The 24,593-nt window shown below is 32.3% G+C and overlaps 2 protein-coding genes across 2 annotated transcripts; both read left to right on the top strand.

Annotated features, from left to right (window-relative positions):
- The first annotated feature begins 1,665 nt into the window (after nucleotides 1–1,665).
- Nucleotides 1,666–21,485, top strand: LOC111895477 (cyclic nucleotide-gated ion channel 4). Its single transcript, XM_023891556.3, has 7 exons — nucleotides 1,666–2,301; nucleotides 18,684–18,899; nucleotides 19,070–19,386; nucleotides 19,464–19,572; nucleotides 19,712–19,948; nucleotides 20,295–20,381; nucleotides 20,818–21,485. Exons 1-7 carry the CDS (start codon nucleotides 1,792–1,794, stop codon nucleotides 21,331–21,333), a joined length of 1,992 nt encoding a protein of 663 aa, XP_023747324.2. The 5' UTR covers nucleotides 1,666–1,791; the 3' UTR covers nucleotides 21,334–21,485.
- On the top strand, nucleotides 17,152–18,671 carry LOC122196177 (cyclic nucleotide-gated ion channel 4-like). Its single transcript, XM_042898550.2, has one exon. The coding sequence runs from the start codon at nucleotides 17,773–17,775 to the stop codon at nucleotides 18,310–18,312; it is 540 nt and encodes a 179-aa protein (XP_042754484.1). The 5' UTR covers nucleotides 17,152–17,772; the 3' UTR covers nucleotides 18,313–18,671.
- Nucleotides 21,486–24,593: the final 3,108 nt, after the last annotated feature.

The raw sequence follows: 24,593 nt of genomic DNA, 5'->3' as shown, positions 1-24,593 counted from the left end.
GTATTCTTTAAGAATGATATGTGTTTAACCCTAAGTTCTATAAGAATATTTGAATTCGTTTTTAAGTTACACCGATTCTAAATGATTAAAAATTATGTTAGAATTGAAACTAAATTAATTTAAAAAATTCTTATTATTAAAATTAAGAGAATTAATTGTCTCTTAAAATTAAAAAAATTTCTTTTTTAAATATAGTTTAATTGTCTAAAATACTCTTATATTGAAATTTGTATGAGTATACGGTACATGTTATCTCATTGTAATATTATAGACTCTCAAATCATGATCATTCATTTTATTCATCTATTGGTCTAGAATTAATCATATGTCCATATAATAAATGTCATTCATATTATAAATTATATATATATAACAAAATAAAAAAAATTATGTAATGTAGTTGAAAAATACAAATAAAGCTAGTAATAAATAAATAATAATATAGATATTAAGTAATTAAATATTTAAAATGAAACTAATAATATAGATATTAAATAATTAAAAATAAAAAAAAATTATATCAATATTATTTATTTAACTAGTTCGAATAACATGTAAGTATGATCATCTCCAACCCATTTCCATTTTTTCCCCAAAAATGGAGTAAAAATAAGGTAAATAGTGTTTAATCCCCAACCCTATTATATTTTTTAACCCATTTTTACCCCTAAAAAGTACATTTCATTCTTCTAACTTATAGAAATTATCAAATACACCCTTCTATTAATTTGATTTTAACAAATATATAATCTATATTTTTTTCATTACATTAATATTAAATAAATAAGATTATATTTATAATACGTAATTACAAGCTTTTGTAAAATATGTTATTGTGTTTTAAATTTTCAAATATGTATTTAAATTTTAATATGAATTTGTTAAAAAAAAAACTTTATATTTATAATTAATTAATATAATTTAATATATACCACAATATTATAAGTATTAAATATTACATTTAAATAATAATTAGTAGATAAGAAAACAAAAAATGTATAAATATATAAAACGAAGGAGTACAACCGACAACTCAAAGTTCATCCTCATTTTAGGAGAAATGAATAGTATGACACCAAATATGGTGTTATACTATTCATTTCCCTCAAAATCCTTATTCTAATAAATGAATAGTTTTAATCTCTTTTTGCTAAGTGTCATTTTAATACAACTCCCTATTAATATTATGTTATGTGTTATGTAGATATATTAGACAACTCATTTTCAAAATTCAAATTTAAATTTTCTAATTATATGTTAAATTTAAATTTATAATAACTTTAAATTTTTGATATATTACTTAATTAATAATTTATTTAAAATGACTTATTTAAAAAAATAACTGATTAATAATTATAAATATTGTATTATAAAAGTTTAATTAAATTTATAATCATGGTTGTTACGGGTTATAAACTAATAGGGAATAAATGAAATAAGAAAAATGAGAGGAGAAATAGAAGAAAAAATGAACGAATAAATTTGGGTTTGAGATGCTCTAACACATCATTTTTTTTCACCACCCTAATAATTTAATACATTCCAAGTGATAGTTCATTTGAAATTGTTCTATTATTTTAAGAGAAATCCTAAAAATATATTTTTAAAAAAAAATCTATATTACACATTTACACCTCACTCCTAACTCCTACCCTCCAAAAAAATCTCTTCATATATTCCCTCTGCCCTCTCACTGACTAAACCCCATCCCTAATTCCCCTCTCTCTCTCTCTCTCAATCTCTCACACGCAGTGAAGGTGAAAACACACGCACATATACATACTCACATACATGGCTACCAGACATGATTTTGCAGATGCATACAGTACAGATACCAGTGAGGAAGAACAAGAAGAAGAAGATGAAGAAGATGTTGAAGAGGAATCCAAAGATTGCAAAGAGCTCATTCCTAGCACGTGCCCACCACGTGGGAGGGCGTTTCTGGACCCAAGATCCGAATGGGTTCAAGAATGGAACCGGGCGTTCCTTCTGGTTTGCGCCACCGGTCTGTTCATTGACCCGCTGTTTTTCTACACACTCTCCATAAGTGAACCATGCATGTGTGTGTTCGTCGACGGGTGGTTCGCCGTCACAGTCACGGTTCTCCGGTGTGTTACGGACGCCTTGCACGTGTGGAACATGTGGTTGCAGTTCAAGATGAGCAGGTGGTGGAGATCGCCGCACCACCACCGTCGATTAAGCCATGACGATGACATTGCACGTAACGTCGCCGCTCGGATCATAACCAAGGCCAAGAAAAGCTTCGTTTTTGATCTCTTCGTAATCCTCCCAATACCCCAGGTTTGATATATGCCTTAGAAATTACTTAATTAAATACCACACTAGGAAAATGGAATAAGCATTAAAAAAACCGTTTTTATATTAACCATGGGTTCTAATTAAGACACGTGAAAAATGAACTAATACGTTATGTGTATTATATATGAATTAAGCCGTTTATTATTTTAATTATTTGTGAAATTACTAATGACCACATTAGAGTAAACCAAAGAAGCAATAAAAACTAGATTTCTATATCATATGTTAGTCGGTTAATGTAGGGAGTGGGATGGAATTTGGATGTATAAACAAGTTAACATCGTGTTTATGACTCATGAAAATTAAACATAATATATAATTCATTATATACAAAGAGTATAAGCTTAATATGACTTGAATTCATCACGAAATTATTTTATAATAACTAGGAGAACTAGGGGAATATATATGCTGCGCAAATCTAATTATTCAGTTTATAGACATATACCCTAATAAATGACGTCATCAATTTTATTTTTATTTTTTGCAGTTTGTTGAGAATGAGGTTTAGAATTCTTTTGTCTAATTAATATCTAAGATTTATTTAGATTTCTCTACATTCCATGTGAACGAAGTCTAACATGTACGCGACCCCTTGAAAATTAGATAAATTAAAAGGTTAAACGAGTATTTCTTTCTTTTTTTTGTTCTTTTTTTTTTGTTTTTGATATGAAACAAGCTATAGTTTGGTAACTAATACAAGACGCAAATTTGTATTCGCAAGAAGTGTGTATCTTTGTACAAAGGAAAGGACAGGGATCAATATTATCTTTTAAAGTGAATAAATATCTCAAACCAAACTGAATAACAAAAGTGAAAATAAATGATATTTGAGTTATTTGGTTTTTAGTTTACCTAACAAAGTATATTTTATATGGTTTGGTTTTATTAGATTTTTATTATTTTAGTTAAATCGAAAAAAAAATTAAATATATAACTTTTATTTTTCATAAATTAACGTTTTATTTTAATTCTATAAATTTATTACCAATCCTTTTATAATATTTAACATGTTAACATATATTTAGTCTAATTACCTATAAACCTCTTAGTGCTTCCATTCAATAATTTTTTCGAACAACAAATAAACTATTTTATTAAAAAAACAAAAAAAATTCTTGAGCAACAACATATATACTCAACAGAACAACAGGAAGCACGGATGACTTTTTTCTATTTGGACTATTTAATTATGGAGTTGTTTTTTTTATCTTCTGTTAACTTCTCAAGGATGATTTTTTCTATTTAATTTATATTTAACTTATAAATTTGGTTGTTCTTTTTATTTGGTTTAATTTGACTATTTGTTTTAACTGGTAAACTTGTACTAGACTTTTTATTTATTTGGTTTAACTGGTAAACCAAACCAAATAAAATGAAACAGATTAAATTGAATCTTATTTGATTTGAATACAATTAATTTATAAATGTTAAAAAATTATTAAACCGAACAACAATTGTAGTTACAACATAATGGTTAGTTTTTTTTAGGGACCAAAAAGAAGTTCAATGCCTTTTTGTAGGAACACTTAACTCGTTTTGAAATCAAATTTTACTCTTTTTTTAACATCAAGAATATTATACAAAACTAACTAGCAAGAAGCTACAAAACTAACAAATAAAAAGCTAGAATTACATGAGTTTAATAGATTCCCATGAAGGGATATAACACCAATCAAACCAATTAAAAAAATTACATAACAATCAAAAGATCGTTATGTAAAGTTACAAAAAAACAGAAAAGATTTAGCCTAAATAATATCTACATTCGATCACCCTCCTCCATCATAAGATCATTAAAAACGCTAAAGGTTAATTGGCACTAAACTCCTAACATTTTACCCGAGTTTGACTCATTCTCATTACATCAACGATCTACTTCGACCATTTCCCACAATTTTTTGCTTCCACCACACTCTTATTTAACGATGATATATTGATTTCAATATTTTGTTTAATTTCCAAAAATCAATTATCCCATTTGCGTTCTAATCAATTCAAACATATAATCCAAGTAGATAAAAGCTATAGAACTTAGTTGATGGGAACTCAATCTTTGTAGAAGAAGATGTCAATATATTTGATTCCTGTTATGATGTCTTAATTTGATGGAAATTCACATGGGATAGTAAATGGTGTTCTTGAGGGATTCGTGTCTACGAAAAATAGTCAGGAAGAAAGAGATCTTTAATTGGGAAATCAGATTCCCCCATATATTTATACTTATAGTTACTTTCATCAAATAACAATTATATAAGATGGGTACTATTATGTCATATTGGCATAGTTGTTATCACAAAATGTAAATGTAAAAACAATCAAATAATTATTACCGAAATGGTCGTAAGGCCACGTCAACAGAAATATTCCAACACTATATAATTGGTTTGCTATTTTAACGTAACTGTTGATACCTTATCACGTTAAAAGTTGGTGGCAATATCTTATTAATACCCCCCAAAGTGACTATGAAGTCCTTTGAATCATATAGCTTGACAACGTGTTGGAGCAAATTCTATGTATTTGGGTTATGTTGAGAATAAGCTCAACAAAGCTAGTGGATAGAGATCTTCAATTGGGAGAGATATCTACATGACATGCGTATAACATAATTTATTGTTATCTTTTACTTACAAAGTAATTGTCTGTTACTCCCCACACTCAACGTGGGATGGCCTGCCAACTTAAGGGTAAATATTTGTGTGTTTAACCATGAAGATAAACGTCGCATTACAATCCTGCGAACTTGTATACCATAGGACAAGCCTTTTGACGCTCAAGAGTACCATTAAAACAAATTTTATGATAAAAGTTCACATAGGATAATATTAACATCACTAGGTTATGGTATAAGTTTCAAATCTTTCTATTTGTAATAAAAGATTTTTTTTTTTTTGACATATGTCATTCTATTTGGTTTTTTAATTAATATCATGCCACTTGTCAACCTATTTATTCTCCATTTCAAATTTCAAATTTTAACTTTATCATTCTAATTACATTAAATTAATAACATTAGAATAAAAATAAAAATAAAATTAATACAAATTATAAGATCACGTATTTATTTAAATCAACGATTATAATTTTATATAACTAAAAAAATATCTTTTAGTTAATAATTTATTAAAATAATTAATTAATAACTTTGAATTTTTACAATAAAAGTTACTTAGTTTTGTAATCGTAGTTCCCAAAAGTGATAAACTACTTTTTAATAAGGGCATCATTTTTCAAGCATGAAAATTTGCCAACTACGATCTCATAAGGCTTTAAGATGGAAAGCAAGAATAGAAGTATAGGCGCAACAATATGGGAAAGAATGTATTTAGCCATTTTGGATTGATTTTGATGATACCAAGTTTATTTTGGGTGGTTGTTGAAAAATGGAAGGTGGAGGAGAATAATAGTTTGTCATAGTTTGTTAGAATTGGTAAAGGGTAAATATTTATATAGGCTGGGGTAGGTTGATCGGCTTTGAAGTAGGTTGGGATGACATGGTAGTGGTAAGGTTGGAGGGAGTAATGTCAAATTTATCACGGTACATATAGGCCTCATATAGGATTTGTTACACTTTTTTAATTTTTTTCATTTAAATGTTATTGGTTGTCACATTTGTTATGTTATTTTTTTGATTAATTAATTTAAAAAATTAAACATTTCAAATATAATATTTTTTTAAAAGTAAAATTTCATTAAACTAGAAAATAAACTTACAACACAGAAAAAACATAAGATTTCAAATTAAGAACCTAGAAACCACAAATAAAAAACATAGGAATTTAAATAACGAAACCTAGATATTGTATTTTTTTTTACGACCTCTTCTTTTACTTTTATAATCATTTCTTTTTCACGTCCAATTAGAACGTTAAGTTTTCTTGTTAAGATCGTTATGACATAGTGAATAAATAGGTTGATAAGTTGAAATTGGTAGTAAACACTACCAAAATGTAAATTTTAAGGTGAATAAATAGGTCGATCGTTTTGACTTTGAACGAAATTTGGTGAAGAACAAGCCATTTTTTTCACAAAAATTATGTTGTTTGAGAAAAAAATAAAGAAGGTGAAGTGAGATGAAATATGGTATGTAAAAGTATTTATATAGGGTAAAAAAATGAGATTTTTTGAATTTTTTTTTTGTTTTTTGAAAAATATGGTAATTTGACCAACTCCAATGTTCAAAAAAAAGTTAAATTCCTCCAACCACATTTCTCTCTCATCGGTGCATTTCGTCGAGTTGACAAGCCAAGCTTGGCATGTCGAGTCCTCAGCCCGATGTTCACTGAGGTCGCCGAGTGGGTTGCTGAGCCCACTCCCACACTCATACCAACCAATAGAGGTTGTGTTGTTGCATAAAAGACGTGGGTAATGGTTACCATACAATGACGGTTGGAATATGGTGTTATGAGAGGTAGTGATAAATAATGTAGGGTAACAAAGAAGGAACTTTTTCAGATAGATGGGTGTTTTGGAGAATGAAAAATATGAATCATCAAATGTGACATGTCGAGAAATTATGATGGCAATAACTCAATGATTAGGTGGAAAATCCAAGAACACATAACGGGTGGCTCATGCTTGAAGTTTTTAAATGGTAGACATGTGTTTATTGGTAAGCGTAGATACCCAAAAATATATCAGTAGGAATAAGGGGTTGGCTAAAAAGACACCTTATTTTACCATATAGACACCCTAATTTAATTTTGAAATATTTTTATTGGTTGAAAATTGCATTGTTTTCCGAAAAAATTGAATATAAGTAGTTAACTATAGGTTGACTTTTTAAAACGTGGTCAATAGGGTGTCCAAGAAGTGTCTTATTAGCAACACCCAGGAATAAACATGTAGCTTTGCCATAGAAGATAGACCATAGATAAATAGAAAATGCCTTTATTAGGCATAATATTTAGGGATGGCAAAAAAAACGAACCCGATAAAGAAACCCGAAACTTAAACCTTTCCAGTCGGGTAACGGATCGTTATCGGGTTTTTCATCGGGTTCGGGACAGTAAATGGGTTATCCTTGTCCAGAACCACCCCGCCCTGTATATATATATATATATATATATATATATATATATATATATATATATATATATATATATATATATGTGTGTGTGTGTGTGTGTGTGTGTGTGTTCAAATCTTTTTTATATTAATTGCACACATTCAAAGATACAATAGTTACTGTTGACAATGCTTTTAATTATTAGCAATATAATGTAATGATCTTATCTTATGTTTTGACATATTACACTAAACTTAAATCAAATAATTGTTAATATAAAATCCAGTTTATTTTATTAAAGTGATGCATCATATTTTTAATTTAAAATGGAGGCTAGAACATGTGGTTTTTTAGTAATGTATTTTTTTGTTGTATTTTTTAAAAGACATCAGGGTACCCTAAACCGGAATAAAGATTTTGTTATGAATTGTTGTAACCCTCGATGGGGCATTGCGTTAAGATATCTGAAGATATCGAGGTGTGTTTGGGAAACTATTCTCCGCCCCGTTTCCATTCCTAATGATATTGTGAATTTGTGTGGCTATTTTGAGAGAATGTGGCCAAAAATAAGGGTATGTGTGAGCATGTAAGAGGAGAGTTTGGGTCATCCTATTTAGGATTTGAATTTTGTGTTTAGTTTTGCCATTTCGAGTAAAAGTATATGTGAAAAATGCAGTGAATATGTTAAGAACATGAATTTTGAAAAAAGTGTTTTCATAGTCATGCCCATTATAAAACTAGAAATCGAAGAATCGACATAAAATTTTTAATCTAAATTAGGAACGGGCAAGACTATAATTAGTGTAAGTGGGGAATGCGGTGAAAGAAGGTTGTAGAATTGGAAACCAAAATTGGAATGTAAATATTGTTACTAATTACTATAATTAAAAAAAATTGCTCTTATTAGAGGTATTAGAAAGTGTACCTTGGTTGGATGTCATACGACCTAGTATCCATATATCAATTTTCGTTTAGATATGCAACGAGAGTGTGATGTCCCAAAATTTAAGACCAAAAATTTCGTTTTCATAATAATAAAATCATCAATCAAACATGTTTATAAAACCATAAGGGAAAAACCGAGTATGCCAATCATCTTCTCAATTACATCAAAGTCAAGTAAGGCAGAAATCATGGTGTGCGTGCAAACTCTTCCCATTCGATCTGGAAGCACCTGAAACATAAACTGAAAACCGTAAACATGAAGCTTAGTGAGTTTCCCATAATACTACATACCAACATATATGTCAGCTCAAGGCTGTGTCGGGTCTATTTCATTCCCGAGTCTATTTCACCCCGAGTCTATTTCAATTCATATGACAGCTCAAGGCTGTGTTGGTCTATTTCACCCCCGAGTCTATTTCAACTCACATGTCCGCACAAGGTTGTATCGGGTCTATTTCACCCCACACACATATAGCAAATAGGAACACAAGCATACAACACATATAGCAAGAGTCACAAAGACTACAAACACATAACATATCCTAGTGTCAGTTTGCTGTTAAACAAATGATCAAGCTGCTGAACTGGAAAATCCCGCGCTAATCAATCAAATAAAACCCCAATTAATAATTGGGCCATAAACCATAACTAGGAATCTAATTCATTGTCCAACACCCAGGGTAAAAGACCATTTTACCCTTTCCTCACCTGGCCCAAGAACTGAGGCCCAACCCAATGGCACCAAAAGCCTAATATGGCCCAAATTCCTAAATGATACCCAAAGCCCATTATAGGCCCAAAAAGTCCCAAAGTCTATCAATGTCCTAAAGTCAGAAAGACTGGTGGCCTAACAAGGCCCAAAACCCTAATAGTCTAAATATGACCCAAATCTCAAAACTCAACAAAAGTCAACAGTTGCTGAGTACGCCCAACATACTCAAACTTACGCCTAGTGTACGCCTCCTTTGTCTAGTATGAGTTGGGTACACCCAATGTACTCTACAACAAGCCCAACTCGCCATTAAGTGCTTAATTGGTTAAGCCACTAAGTCTAGTTCTCATATCTGATCCTAAATGAAATCTTAACACGTAAAGTTGGGAACTTTACTTCTTTGCATGTCTTAATGAGACCTAATACTTGGTTTTGACCAATAAAACCCATAATAAGAACCCTAACTCATGCATGGTCCAAAGTAACACATCAAGCTTGCATTTTTATGGATAAAGAACCTTTAAAATGCTAAGAGCTATCATCCCTAGCTTCTACAGTAGCTCATACTCTCAAGCATGACATAAGGGACCATAAAATGCACAAAAACAAGCCTTAACTAGATTTATCAAATGAAGCATTAAGTTAAGAGCTTTATACCTCCAAAACCTCTCCAAGTTGTTGATGATTTTGGATCCACAAGCTCCAATCACACCATTGCAACTTCTAAGAGCTCTTTTTTCTTTAAAATCACCTATAACACTCTTAAAGCTCACTTCCAAGCTCAAAACACTCAAATGACAATTAGGGTTTCGTTCTTAGGATTTGGCAAGGTGGAGGTTGATCATAAGAAGGTCCAAGAGCCACTTAAGGTGTTTAAATAAGGCAAAAACCTTAAAAATTAGGGTTTACTCCAGGTGACCGCACACCCTGCGTACTCCATGTACACCCATCGTATGTGGGTTTCCTCCGCGACCAAGTTTCGACCCAGTACGCCCAATGTACTCCTAGTGTACGCCTATCGTACTCATCTAGGGACCAAAATTCAAAGATTTTTAAGTTAAGGGAAAGAAGGGAAAATACATGAAATGCAAATGTTACAGAGAGGGTGGTAAGAGTCACATCGATGTTGTTTAAGACACATAGTTTTATAGAGTTATGATAAGTCTTTAATGGGGAAGGAGGCTAATATCCTACATGCTAGAGATAGGTTTTATTTCTAGCTTATGATATATATATATATATATATATATATATATATATATATATATATATATATATATATATATATATAGTATAAGAATTTGGTGAATATTTGGTTGTCAAGTATAGGAAAAGAAGGCTAGTTAATGGCTTTTGTTACCCCAACTATGGATATAGAGAACCCCCTCCCCCCCCCCCCCCCGCCTCGAAAGTCGTGTCGTTTCTAATAAAATAAATCTTGTCTTGTTGTTACGTGTAACTTACATGCATCATTTTCCTCATAAAAGGGAATAGTCATCTTGATCATAAGTATAGCAAGGAACAACAGCCTAATGAGTTCTCAAACATTAAAAGCAACATTTAGATATTAGGATGTGTGACTAGATTGTATGAGATTCATAAATGAGGAATGCCTACTTGTGTTTGCAAGATTCTTCATGTGAAAGCATAGTACATGTGTTGTAGAATGGTAGCAAAGGATTTGATTTTTTAATATTTTTTGCAAACTCATCAAATTCGTTTGATTGTTGCATATGAGTTAAAGAACTAACCATTGGTTGAAGACAGAGGGGCTGACATTTTCTAGTGATCGGAGAGCATCTTAAAGTATTAGAAATATAACGTTAGGAAATTGGCATGTTGGGTATGTGAAAATGCTATACAAGTTGAATAACCCTTAAATTTTATAATTTAGGAAGATTTATTTTATATAATTCCATGCAATTTAGGTGGTAGTATTGGGTCCAAGGATGATATGTAAGAGATCATTAAGTATGGTTATGTATTTTTGTTGTAAGACAACAATCTCAAACCTTAGCAATAAGGCTTTGTAATGTCTCATTTTCACAACCAAAAATTTTCATTTTAAGTAAATCTTCCCAATTATAACTCCGTTATGGAGAAAACCGTTTATTCCAAATACATTTATAAAAAATCAGAGTAATATTAACTCACGGAAATCTTCAATGTTGCTGATGAATGTGTATAGGCACGCCTTCGCCTTCCCATGATGACCGATAATACCTGAAACAATAAATAAATGTGTAAGCACAAAGCTTAGTGAGTTTCCCCCAAAATACCCCATACGATAAACACACAAGCATGCATCAAGTCCAATCAGCCATCGAGCTGGAACACCTAGGGTTTGTTGGCCTAGCGCCTCAACCCAACCACTCTTCCCAAGCCTCCATGCCTAAGGCTTACAGTCGGCCCACACCGGGTATCTTGGCCTAAAACACAAAGAAGGACCACATCAACCCACTACTACCATATGTCGACATATAAAAAATCAATGATCAAGTAGGCACATAATATGGGAAAACATCAATCATACAACTCACTACCAGTTACTAGTCCTCTCACAACATACAGTCCTGCTACCAGCTAACCTCCATATAATATGTAACCATAAGTAATCAGATGTGAGATAACCACCCAAACAGATGATCCTACTCTAAAGCTACAACCAAACGAGGAATAGGCAAGGAAGCCTAGATCAAGAGTTCTCAAGCTATCCTACATGACCACAAACAATCCCTAAGGCACTTCACTATATAATAACCAACAAGCACAAATAGAGATACATATATACAAATCGCTACCACATAGCAACATCCCAAATACCAAGATGCAAATCTAACTGATCACTATAACATAGCGACATACTAATTACCAACAATCTAAGGAATTCATAACCGTATATACTCAGAGGTGAGATAATCACCCGGACAAGTGATCCTACTCTATAACCACAACCAAACGAGGAACAGGTAAAAGAGCCAAGGTTAAGAGTTCCTCAGTCTATCATACATGATTATATACAGTCCCCAATGCATCCCTCTACTAACAGATAACCAAAACTAGTTGGCCAATATTAGTGCCTTCGACCCATGGTATAGTGAGACGAAACTCACCTAAATCGAAGAACTCTAAACACTATGATACGACCCCCTTTCAGCAGTACTTGCTCTCACGAATCCACTGACATTAGAACCAGATGGAATCTCAATCAATAGTCCAAAATCCTCAAGTTTGACCCAAATTCAAACTTGGTCAACGAAGGTCAACAGCCAGCTGACCCTCACGACGTGACCATGTATGGCTCACATCATGAGCCACTAAAGGACAAAATAATCAAGTCTCACCACCCTCACGACGTGACATTCATCTCATTATGTCGTGAGACCCGTCTGAATGCCATATTGATCCAAAATTTGTAAATCCATTAAGTCACTAATCCATCTATTCTAGGAGGCTTCCTAACACTCCAAGGATTATAAAATCGATACTATAAGGTCTTGTATGTCCAATACAAGACTTGAGCTCAAGCTAGGTCATTTATGAAGAAAAGGAAGAAATTTCTCATGTATGAACTCAATCATTCTCAAAACTTCAAATCCATGACATATAAGCATCAAGGGACCCAAAGGACCCATAAAGCTCCCAACCTCATGGAGTCCCAAGTCCCAACATTCTCACTCTTAAGTTCTTGGATAAATATGAATAAAAATTTAGATTTAGTAATAAGGAAACATAAAGATTGGATCCTGATTACTCACATTGGTCCAGAAGTGTAGCTAAGGGTTGTAAATGAAACTTCCAAGTTGAAACTATGCTTCCATGGTGATCTCTTCCTCTTCAAACCACCAAAACTCCACCAAAAGCTCAAGAAACAAAAAGATAGGCTAGGGTTAGGGTTTTACTGAGTTTGGGGACGAAGGAGGTTCGTTTCCCCCTAAAATGAAGTTTATGGTGGTGTAAATACGATGGAAACCCTAAAAGATCGTGAGCTTGGGTTGCAGCGCATCTCACGTCATGAGCTCAGTTATATCAGAATCTTTATTTAATCCTTCTCACGTCGTAGCCCTTCTATGGTCACTTCGTGAGCCTTGGTTTTTCTCAAAAACCATACCTTTGACTCTTTGGATGTTATAGCTTTATCGATCAAAGGATCTTATGGATGGGTTATATGCTTGAGTACTTTATATTCTTGAGTGCGTATCTTGAAATTCTCGGTCCATGGAACACACTGTATATTTTCAATTTTAATGGTAAATGCATTTTTATATGTTGAAAAATGTAAGAACCATGTGTAATCAATGTATTTTTAGGTTGGTCAATCATGGGATTGGAAAATGGGGTGTGTGTGTTACAAGGGACCATAGGACGTGGAAGAAATCTAGAGTGTTAAAAAAAAGTGATTGCCATGGTATTATGAAAGAGTTCAATCTTTTGATCCCATTTCTTCCATTCGATATATATATATATATATATATATATATATATATATATATATATATATATATATATACTAGCCGTCTTCCCGCGCAAAGCGGCGGGCGGCGAATAATTTGATCTCTTTAGAGTTAAAACTATTTTGCGTTCACTTCGAGAAATGAATATTAAATGACATCTATTTTTCAAGAGCATTATCATACCATATTAAGGGGGTGTTTGGCTAAGCTTTTTTAAAACAACTTATTAGGTTCCACATCACTATAAGTTAAAAAAGTGTTTGGATTAAAATAACTTATTCCGGTGGGAAAACTCTAATACGTCATTTTTTCATAAGTTACCATACACTTACTTATTAACTTATAAGCTAATAAACTAATAAGCAATAAGTTTTTTTGCCAACACCCCCTAAATGGTTATTCCTTTCATTTATACATACTCAAACCACTTGTACTGTTTATCGTCCTCTTTTTTTTTTTTTTTTCGTTTTCCTTAATTCCTTTATTAATTTAGTGTCCTACTAAGTAAAATGCTAAAATATATAAATAATAGTTTATAAAAATAAACCTTTAGAATATCAGGTGTTGTGATTTAAAAGTTGATAAATAGGCCTTTGAGAAGGCCAAAATACTCAGGTGTCAACTTGTTCATTGTGATTTTAAATCAAGTTTGGTCACAAATTAAAACATTTTCAATGATGGTATGTAATTCAAGGATTCATATTGATTTAGGTTCTCAAAACCTTAAAATATTGAACAAAATATATATAGAACCTTATAATAAGGACAATAATCACCGTAATCAGGAAGTCCATGTGATAAAACTTGATATTATAAGGACCAATGATGAAAAAGGTTTCATTTTTAGACTAAACAAGATGAAAAATATACACCTTAATCATGTCAATCTTGTGTTTAACCGTTCTTTATTGCAAAAGTAAGATGTCAAAATATACAAACTAATGATAATACAATGCTCTAACTGGCCCTCTTGGTTGAGTTCTTTGAACCTGCAAAGCCAACATATTAAAGAAACATAGTAAAAACCTTTTTAGGAACAAACCTGATATAATAAAGTCTTCACCCAATATATTTATAAGATAAAAATACAAAAAGTTAAAAATGATGAAATCAATTACAAGTAAGGATTAAAATAAAAACCTGTTAAGAAAGAGCCATCTGCAGAAGGGATATTTGAATCAACATGTATTTTCTGATGGTTTCAAATTTTGAATTATCCGAAATTCAGGGAAGGAGACAGAATTTGTTGAGAAATATAAGGATTCAAAACACATGTTAAAATTTAATATTATTTTATTGATGACTACTTGTATTATTAGCTTAATGATTTGAACGTCTTAAAAAAATAATATTATTATATTCAATCTATTTTTAGAAATAGTGAGATTTCTTTTATAAGATAGTAAAGATATATATATATATATATATATATATATATATATATATATATATATATATATATATATATATATATATATATATATATATATATATATAAACAATAAAATTAAGGATCTCTAATGTTTTATAAGGGATATCACATGTTATATATCACATAACTATCATTACTTTAATTCGCATACATAGAATTACATAGAAATTGTCGATTATAGACGTTCCAAAATAAAACAATTTCTAGAGAGGTTTTTTAAAGATATATTACCCTTTCAACCAAACTTTAGCAAACACTTGCAGTAACTAAACCAATTTTATTCAAGAATCTAAATTTCATCACCATTTATTAATGTTGACAATATAAAACTTTTTTTCAATGTATCATCCACATATTTATTTTGTGAGATATACCTTCTCAAGTTGGAGAAGTTTCTTGCCCTAAAACATATTATACCTCTCACAAGTTTCTCACGAAGTATTTTTTTCATAAAAACTTAAACCTCATGTATAAGATGAAGATTGAGTTTTTTTTTTTTTTTTTTTTTTTTTGAACCATAAATCTAATTTATTCATAATTCCACTTTAAATCTTAGACCAGATTTTAACCTTCAACCCCCAAAAAGAAAGGACAATATCTAATACCCTTAATATAAAAACCCTTTTGTTATAAGATGTAGTGTTGATTGGCTCCAATATACTTCGTCTTTTTTAGAACTCAATTCAAGAAACAATGATAAATATGCTATATTACTGGAAAAAAATGAGACGGAGCAAATCAAAGAAAATAATAATTCTTACTTGTTACAAAATAAGATGTAAGTTCAAATAGAGACTTGTCAAAGTCCTAAGACAGGATTTTGTCTCTATTGGTAACCGGACTTTTGGTTTGATCAGGATTCTACTATCTTATTCAATTTGTTGCATAGTTATTGAATTTTGGCAGGTCTATTTTAAGATTCTTTAGAAAACCAAGGGATGATGGAGAGAGAAAGCTATGCATGCAAAAGATTGATGTTTCACTTAAAATATAATGAGCCCAATGCCCATCTTGTGACCAGTAACATTACATTAACTCTTCTACCTCTATATAACGGCCCATAAGTTAAACCCACTAACCATCAGCTATCTAACCTTTTGTGATACTCCCATCGATCATTTGATGAATCATGAAGAACAATATAAAATTATAAACAATTTCTTGTTCCACCTATGAGGAACAAAGTAAAACCCCACATTCTTCTAATTCATTCCTTCCGTAGAAATGGAATTTGTCTATTTTCCATATCCTTTTAACTATAACAAGAAGAATGTTTCCATAGTTTTCAACTTTGTAATTACCAAAAAAACCCCTCTCCTAGTAGTTATATATATATATATATATATATATATATATATATATATATATATATATATATATATATATATATATATATATATATTGTGTGTATGTATGATTGATTCTGGACCAATCATTTTAGTTATTTTAAAAAAGTAATTAATGCATATTACATGTTGAAGATATAATGGATATTAATTACATCTTCAGCATTTAATAAACATTAATTACTTTCTTAAAATATCTAAAATGATTGGTCCATAATCAATCATACATGCACACAATAGATAGTGAAAATATTTGAACCTAAGTCTATATATATATATATATATATATATATATATATATATATATATATATATATATATATATATATATATATATATAAAGAGAGAGAGAGAGCTGTAAACGAACCGAATGAACACGAACATGGTTTGTTTATATTCGTTTGTTTAAGTTAGTCGAACAAATAAACGAACACAAATGGATAAACGAATGAGTTTTCCTATTCATATTCATTCGTTTAATTCATGAATATGTTAAATGAAGATAAATGAACGAACATAAATGAACAAAGATAAATAAACATATATAAACATAAATGAACATAAGATATAATATTTAAACAAATACAATTAAACATATATGAACATAAAAGGATTTTATATGGACGAACATAAACAAACGTAAACAAACAACATAGTTCATGAACATAATTGAACGAACGAGACCATTGTTCATGTTCGTTCGTTTAAGTAAACGAAAGAAAATTTGTGTTTCATATTCGTTTATTTATTAAATAAACGAATATAAACGCATTTCCCGCCGAACGGTTCACGAACAGTTCGCTGAACGTTCAGTTCGTTTATATATATATATATATATATATATATATATATATATATATATATATATATATATATATATATATATATATATATATATATATATATATATATATCTTTACTATCTTATAAAAAAATTTAATTATTTCTATAAATAGATTGAATATAATAATATTATTTTTTTAAGACGTCCAAACTATTAAGCTAGAAGTATAACCCATTTATAATATAATAATATTAAAACTTTAACCCTATCCTTTATCCCCTAAAAATCTCGTATCAAGTTAATAGAAGAATTCATTTGCAAATTGAACCCGTCAATCTCAACACTTCAGTCATTTGAAGCGGTCAATGTCAACAATTTATAGAGGATCTCTTCTCTCACATTGGTAACAAGTCATCTCATAATCCCTTCAAAATAAGAAATATACGCACACTCTCTCGAAGAACCCTAACCAGTAACCAAGACAGTATAACCACCACCACCACCAAAGCCGCTCTGCCTCCTTTCGCCTTCAACCAACCACTATCACGACTACCGTCCTTCCTCTCACCTACGACATGAATTTTCTTTTGGAACATAACATTTTTCTTTAAAAAAATATCATTGAAAGAAGCTATTTGTCCCCGCCGTTGTGCGCGGGTAACGGCTACTATATATATATATATATATATATATATATATATATATATATATATATATATATATATATATATCGTTTCTTTCTTTTTCATTGTGGGGAATTCCAGTCAAAATGAATAGCAGGCATCGTTTTTCCGATGATTACTCCGACACAACCGACGACTACTCCGGCGATGAAACACTGGAAGTGGAGTCGACGGAGAGTAAGAGCAGCATTCACGGCGGCGCATTCCGTCGAGGTGTTTTACTGGCGTGGGAACAGGTTTATTTGCTTGCATGCATCACCGGTATGTTCATCGACCCGCTGTTTTTCTACATACTCTCCATACGCGACTCCTGGATGTGTGTGTTTATCGACGGGTGGTTTGCTATCACCGTCACGGTGGTCCGGTGCATGACCGACGCCTTACACGTGGCCAACATGTGGTTACAGTTCAAGTGGAACAGGTGGTCGCGTTACGACGTCGGATCACGACATGACGACAGGAATTCATGCAACGTGTCCCGGAAGGCGTTCATGTTTGATCTCTTCGTCATCCTCCCAATCCCTCAGGTTTATCAGACATTTGACAGAAATTATTACACCGATAAAAGTATTATTATTTTAATACATGTCAACTTTCGATTAAGACAAAATCTAAGGACAAGATAAAGTCACGTCCTAAAAATATTAATTTAATACTAATAGAATATAAACATTAATTAATTTAATCAATGCATATTCTAACATATTTATGTTTTACATTTTATTATTCTTGCACGGTTTGTTGACTTGTTCCATAGAAATATAGGTTTTGATAAGTGTTATTTTAATATGTACATGTTTAGTCTCTTTGATCAATCTAAATCGAACCATTTATTGTTTATCTTTGAATCGTTTTTTTATACCTTCTTTGAATTAAAACTCTCGAAAGTCTAAACAGTTCAATAACTTTATTTCTGTTAACTATTAAGAAGTTGAAATCATTCAACTCATTTTTATTATACAAATTTTTAATAATATGGTATTAATTTTTTGGACAGGTGGTTTTATGGGTAGTGATTCCTGCATTGTTAAAGAAGGGTTCGACGACAGAAATAATGACAGTTTCTTTAATCATGTTCTTGTTTCAATACTTACCAAAGATTTATCACTCTGTATGCCTTTTGCGACGTATGCAAAATCTCTCAGGCTACATTTTTGGTACTGTTTGGTGGGGGATCGCTCTCAATTTGATCGCTTATTTCGTTGCCTCTCATGTAAGATTGTCTTTTTTATCTTAATTTTGTCTTAACACACGTACATTATTTTAAAATTATAATAGACCCCTTCAATAATTGAAAATAAATTTACCACCAAAAGAATCTGTGACAAAAGTACTTTTTAAGTTGTCAGTCATTTTATCAAATTATTTTTTATCGGTTTGCAGGCAGTAGGAGCATGTTGGTACTTGCTTGGTATGCAAAGGGCTGCGAAATGCTTGAAAGAAAAATGCATGGAAGCAAACGGGATTTGTGTCTCAAGATTTTTGACATGTCAAAACCCTGTTTATTATGGCACAGATAAGTTCGTGAAAGATCATACAAGGCTCTTGTGGGGATCAAATAAAGAGGCAAGAACAACTTGTCTTGAAAACGAAGACAATTCTAGCTATGGAGCTTATAAATGGACTCTTCAACTCGTTACCAATGATAGCCGTTTGGAAAAGATACTTTTCCCCATTTTTTGGGGACTCATGACCCTTAGGTAACCCGATTTTTCATCAAGAAACGTTTTTATAGTACTACATGATTTTATTATATCAATTTATTATATATATACAGTACGTTCGGGAATTTAGAGAGCACAACCGATTGGTTGGAATGCGTTTTCATCATCATCGTTCTCACAACAGGGCTTCTTCTAGTCACCATGTTGATTGGAAATATCAAGGTACATACAAACACATATAAATATCATGACCTTGTCTCAAAAGCATCCTTATTTAACTTGAAGTTACTTTTTTAAATATGTAGAAAATACAAGGACTTTTCAGTCATTTTTGAAAGCTGATATATTTTTGTGTATATAGGTGTTTTTACATGCAACAACATCAAAGAAACAAGCTATGCAATTGAAAATGAGAAATATAGAGTGGTGGATGAGGAGAAGGCACCTCCCTCAGAGTTTCCGACAAAGAGTACGTAATTATGAGCGCCAACGATGGGCAGCAATGCGTGGTGTGGACGAATGTGAGATGATACGCAATCTCCCTGAGGGTCTCAGGAGAGATATTAAGTATCATCTTTGCTTGGACTTGGTCCGACAAGTACGTATACTGATAATCTAAAAACTGTCTATTATATATAACAAACCGAATAACTTATTTTGTTAAGTGTGTCTATTATTTATAACAAATCGGATATTTTATTAGTTGAGATACACATTAATCGACAATGAATAAATGGTTTCTTTCTTTTGTAAAAAGTTTTCTATAATGACATATACTAAATAGAACCATGTAATAATGTTGAACTGTTTGGATTTAAATGACAACAATCTTGACTGGTGTGTGTAATTGGTAATAAGATAGACCTTCGAGGAGGTGAGATGAAACTTATATGTTCTTACTTCTTATCTTAAAATTTTATTGTTATGATGAATGTTTAACTCAGGTACCATTATTTCAACATATGGATAACTTGGTCCTTGAGAATATATGCGATCGTGTCAAGTCCCTCATTTTTACCAAGGGAGAAACGGTAAGTCCTTCTGAACTCCAAAGTTTACAATTGCTACCTTCATTTAATCACAAAAATAACTATCATATGATATTTAATATTTAATATTTAATAAAAAAATAACTATCATATGATATTTAATATTTAATATTTAATAAAGTAACCATTTTTGTTGATAAAAAATAAAGTTGAGGTTTAATTAAAAAAAATAAAATATAAAGTTGAAGTTTAATTTAAAAAAAAAAACTAAAATATAGAATCTTTTATCTAATTAAACCCAAAAAAACCATATATTTTAGCTTTCCGTTAGTAAAAGGTAATTTTTTATTTTTTCAGAAGAGAAAATCAATTTTGCAATTTATTTAAAATTTGCAACCAACAAAATATGAAATTGATAGTTATTACATATATTTCGTATTTTCTTTAGAAATATTTTATTTATTTATTGTTGGTGTAGATTGCAAGAGAAGGAGACCCTGTACAGAGAATGTTGTTCATAGTAAGAGGTCATCTTCAAAGTAGCCAAGTACTCCGAGATGGTGTCAACAGTTGTTGCATGTTAGGCCCTGGAAACTTTAGCGGCGATGAGCTCTTATCATGGTGTCTCCGACGGCCCTTCATCGAGAGACTACCACCATCATCATCAACGCTCATCACTCTTGAAACAACTGAAGCTTTTGGGCTAGAAGCTGATGATGTCAAGTATGTAACGCAACATTTCAGGTATACATTCGTGAATGAAAAGGTGAAGAGGAGTGCTCGGTATTATTCTCCAGGGTGGAGGACTTGGGCTGCGGTGGCGATTCAATTGGCATGGCGGAGGTACCGACATAGACTCACTTTGACGTCGTTATCTTTCATTAGGCCGAGAAGACCATTGTCGAGGTGTTCTTCACTTGGGGAAGATCGGTTGAGGCTTTACGCCGCTTTGTTGACTTCGCCTAAACCAAATCAGGATGATTTTGACTTTTGAGATTGTAGATTTGGATGTTATAATGTTCATGTAAAGATGATAAAAAGATAATTATAAAGTTGTATATGTAATATGTTTATTTATTCGTTTGATTATGAAAAGTTTGAGATTTGCAATACAATATATGAATATAATATGTAGATTAATGTTCATATCAATAATCAGATTTCAAAACTTCATTCGAAATTAACATTGATTGGTTAATAGTTTGATCTGTTGATGCAACAGATCAACTGTTTGATCTTGAAGTAGAAAAGTTACTCCAACAAGAATTTATGACGCGATTCGATTAAAAAATCATGCATTCATGATGGATGGAGACAACTTATGAACATTTATAGGATTAGTGTTAGTGTTGTTTATCTTGTGGATCAGCATCCATGGCAATAATATAGAGCACGCTTCTAAAATCTAACAATATTTGGACCAAAGCAGCTCATATCCATGGGCTTCTTCATTGATTCCTCTTTTCCTCTCTTCGCTCTGAATTTATCAGTTATAACCACCGCCAACGAACAATAAGAAAATTTCGTAATAGGTATGTTCCATTATGAAACAATTTGATCTTTTAACGCCTCAACCAACTCGATGGTAGCAGCCACCACCCAAGCTTTCATTACTACGTCACCGCTCATCCTCTCCCGTATGTGATTCCGTCGATGGAATCTAATCGGGTTAGTGTGACTGTTTAGGTTTGGGAGTTGAGTGAATGTGGTATAAATGGAGGGGGAGGGAGATCCGCATCATGTGTTCGATGAAATGACAAAATGAAAAACACAGTTTTGATGTCTTGTGGGTTGCTCCCACTTAACCTTGGAATTAAAGTTAGTTGAGTGATCCATGGATTCTATATTGTGTTGTATATATTTATATTCTCATGTGAAGTAACTTTCAAATAAGACACTAGTCAAGATGTCTATTTTTTATTATATATGTAAAACAAATAGTAACTAATGTCTGTTTGATGATTGGGTTGACTGATAAATTAAGAAAAGTGATTCGTACACAACAGTTTTTTGCCATACACAACAATTCATGCATTATATAGTTGTACAATACAACATTTTAAAGCACCAATTATTGTGTAAGGAGAAAAATTGTTGTGTACGGATCACCTCCTATAAATTAATTATTGTTCATCGTTTATATAATTTCACTGTCTATACAAGTGATGATACAATATATGGTGTCAAGTAACGAATAGTGACTCGAATAGTGACTCAAAACAGTGACAAAATCATCCTTTTTCAGACGTCATATGTTACATATCAAAATATGTTTCTATTTCTAAGGCTGAAAGGTGTGGGTGCGGTTCCAAGTGTGGTTGCCACATAAGTTGGGTCAAATAATGTGTTGGTTCTGTGATTTCGAGTGTGAGTTCTCTTTCCTTGGCTAGAAAGAATTGAGTCTTTCTCCATCTTCTCCCATCGTCTCCTCTATCTCTCTCTTCTTCCTTTCTTCCCTACCACTATTTATTCATGGTTTCAAAATGGATGACACACCACAAACTGAGGCCCACTTGTGCGAAACCCATTCTAACTGAGTACGCAGGGTGTACTCAGTTGTTTGCAGCGCATACTGGGTTGGTGATGTGTATGTTGTGCGTACTAGCTTAAACGGCCAACGTACTCCTCTGATAAGTCCTTTTTTTAATTAAGCACTTAATGCTTTAAACCAAGGGACCAAATCACAGATCTAAGCTCTACTTAATGTCTAAACCCATAAAGTCACTGACTTGGTGACTTTTCATGCCCCACATAAGCCGAAACTCCAAAAATGGCATTCTACTTCCATGAAAATGGCCCTATCTCATGCATTAACACATCAAGACCTTCAAGATGGCAACTTTTTGTCTTAGGGGCTTAAATAGCACAAAGGGTGGCAACCCTAAGCCTAGGAAATTGATTTGAACCATAAAGCTTCATCCTTGGGACCAATAAGGTCCAAAAACCCAACACAAGAGATCTAAGGAAATAACCACCAAGTTTCAGACTTTATACCTCGAATGAGAGTCAAATGTTGAGTAGGTTATGGATCTAAAAGCTCTATCTTCTTTAATGAACCTTCAAGAGTGAACACCTTCTTAAAAAGCACCAAAATACTCTTCTAATGGACTTCTAAGCTATAAGAACACACAAGGAAGGATTAGGGTTTCGTGAAAGTTGTCTAAGGGTGAGAGGGTGGTTGGGGTTTGGGGCATAATGTTCTTTATATAGTGTCAAACCTTAAAATCTAGGGTTTTGGTCTGAAGGGAGTACGCCCTGCGTACCCCTTAGTACGCCCGACATACTCACAAACCACCCGTGACCAAGTGACTTTATACATTGGGCGTAACCCAGATTATGCAGGGCGTTCCTAGCTAGGCACGTGCATGAATCCTTGCATGCATGGGACTGATATGCCAAATATCTCCATTATGAGCTAATTCTTCCAAAACCTTCAAAGTTCCATAACTTCCCATCCGACGTTCGTTTCTGAAGAACCTTATATCCATAAAAAAGTGGCGAGATGCCCTACGCTTATAATAACTTGCCCAAGCCTTAAACCTATTCGGATTAAACCCAACATCCATAAAAGACCGAGATATTCGTTTACAATCATATCATTGGCTTCCGAGGACACGAACGAATACTTGGATCACTCATGCCATGACTCCCACCTCGGAACTGGGCAAAATCCTTCTTTTCCCAAGCCCTAAACCCTATGACAATATAATTGGGCCGCAACCCCGAGCAACGAAACACTTTCAAAATCGGGTGTTACACACAAGCACCTCCAAACCCTCTCTTCATTGTCTCAATAAGGACAACTAACTACCATAAGATTTTTGCCTAGAATCTTATGACGTGAGAACCTCACACACATCCCTTATAGTGTGAAGCTGACCGCAACTCACCTTGTTCCCACGTTCTGACATATCCTTTACTCCCCTCCACCAACTCAACTTACACTATAATTCCCTCTAGCCCCTTGTGTTGAACTAACACGTCAATCCAATTGTTGATCCTCCGAGCAGGAACCCTAGTTTGATCCCACCAAGAGACCATACTAATAGTTGTAGCAACCTGAGTCCAGATCAACATGATGTGCTCCAATCATGACTCTCGACATGTAAAATGGCATGAGACAAACCCTATGATAATGATAGCCAAGCGATCGTAAAGAAACCACGATCCTTAGGTAGGGACTTAATAAAAGCATACATATAGAAGTCATGAAGAAAGCAAAAATGATACATACCTGCGATAGCACCTGGTGGA

The sequence above is a fragment of the Lactuca sativa genome, chromosome 9 (genome assembly GCF_002870075.4).
Source record: "Lactuca sativa cultivar Salinas chromosome 9, Lsat_Salinas_v11, whole genome shotgun sequence".
NCBI classification, from domain to species: Eukaryota; Viridiplantae; Streptophyta; class Magnoliopsida; order Asterales; family Asteraceae; genus Lactuca; species Lactuca sativa.
The sequence above is the reverse complement of the archived record's forward strand: the minus strand, read 5'-3'. Positions and strand labels throughout refer to the sequence as shown.

What these genes read in the sequence shown, in the direction of transcription:
- LOC111895477 (XM_023891556.3), top strand. Translation starts at nt 1,792, where the DNA reads ATGGCTACCAGACATGATTTTGCAGATGCATACAGTACAGATACCAGT. An exon ending in CTTATTTCGTTGCCTCTCAT is followed by an intron (nt 18,900 to 19,069) that starts GTAAGATTGTCT and finishes ATCGGTTTGCAG; the next exon opens with GCAGTAGGAGCATGTTGGTA. An exon ending in TTTTTACCAAGGGAGAAACG is followed by an intron (nt 20,382 to 20,817) that starts GTAAGTCCTTCT and finishes TTGTTGGTGTAG; the next exon opens with ATTGCAAGAGAAGGAGACCC.
- LOC122196177 (XM_042898550.2), top strand. Translation starts at nt 17,773, where the DNA reads ATGAATAGCAGGCATCGTTTTTCCGATGATTACTCCGACACAACCGAC.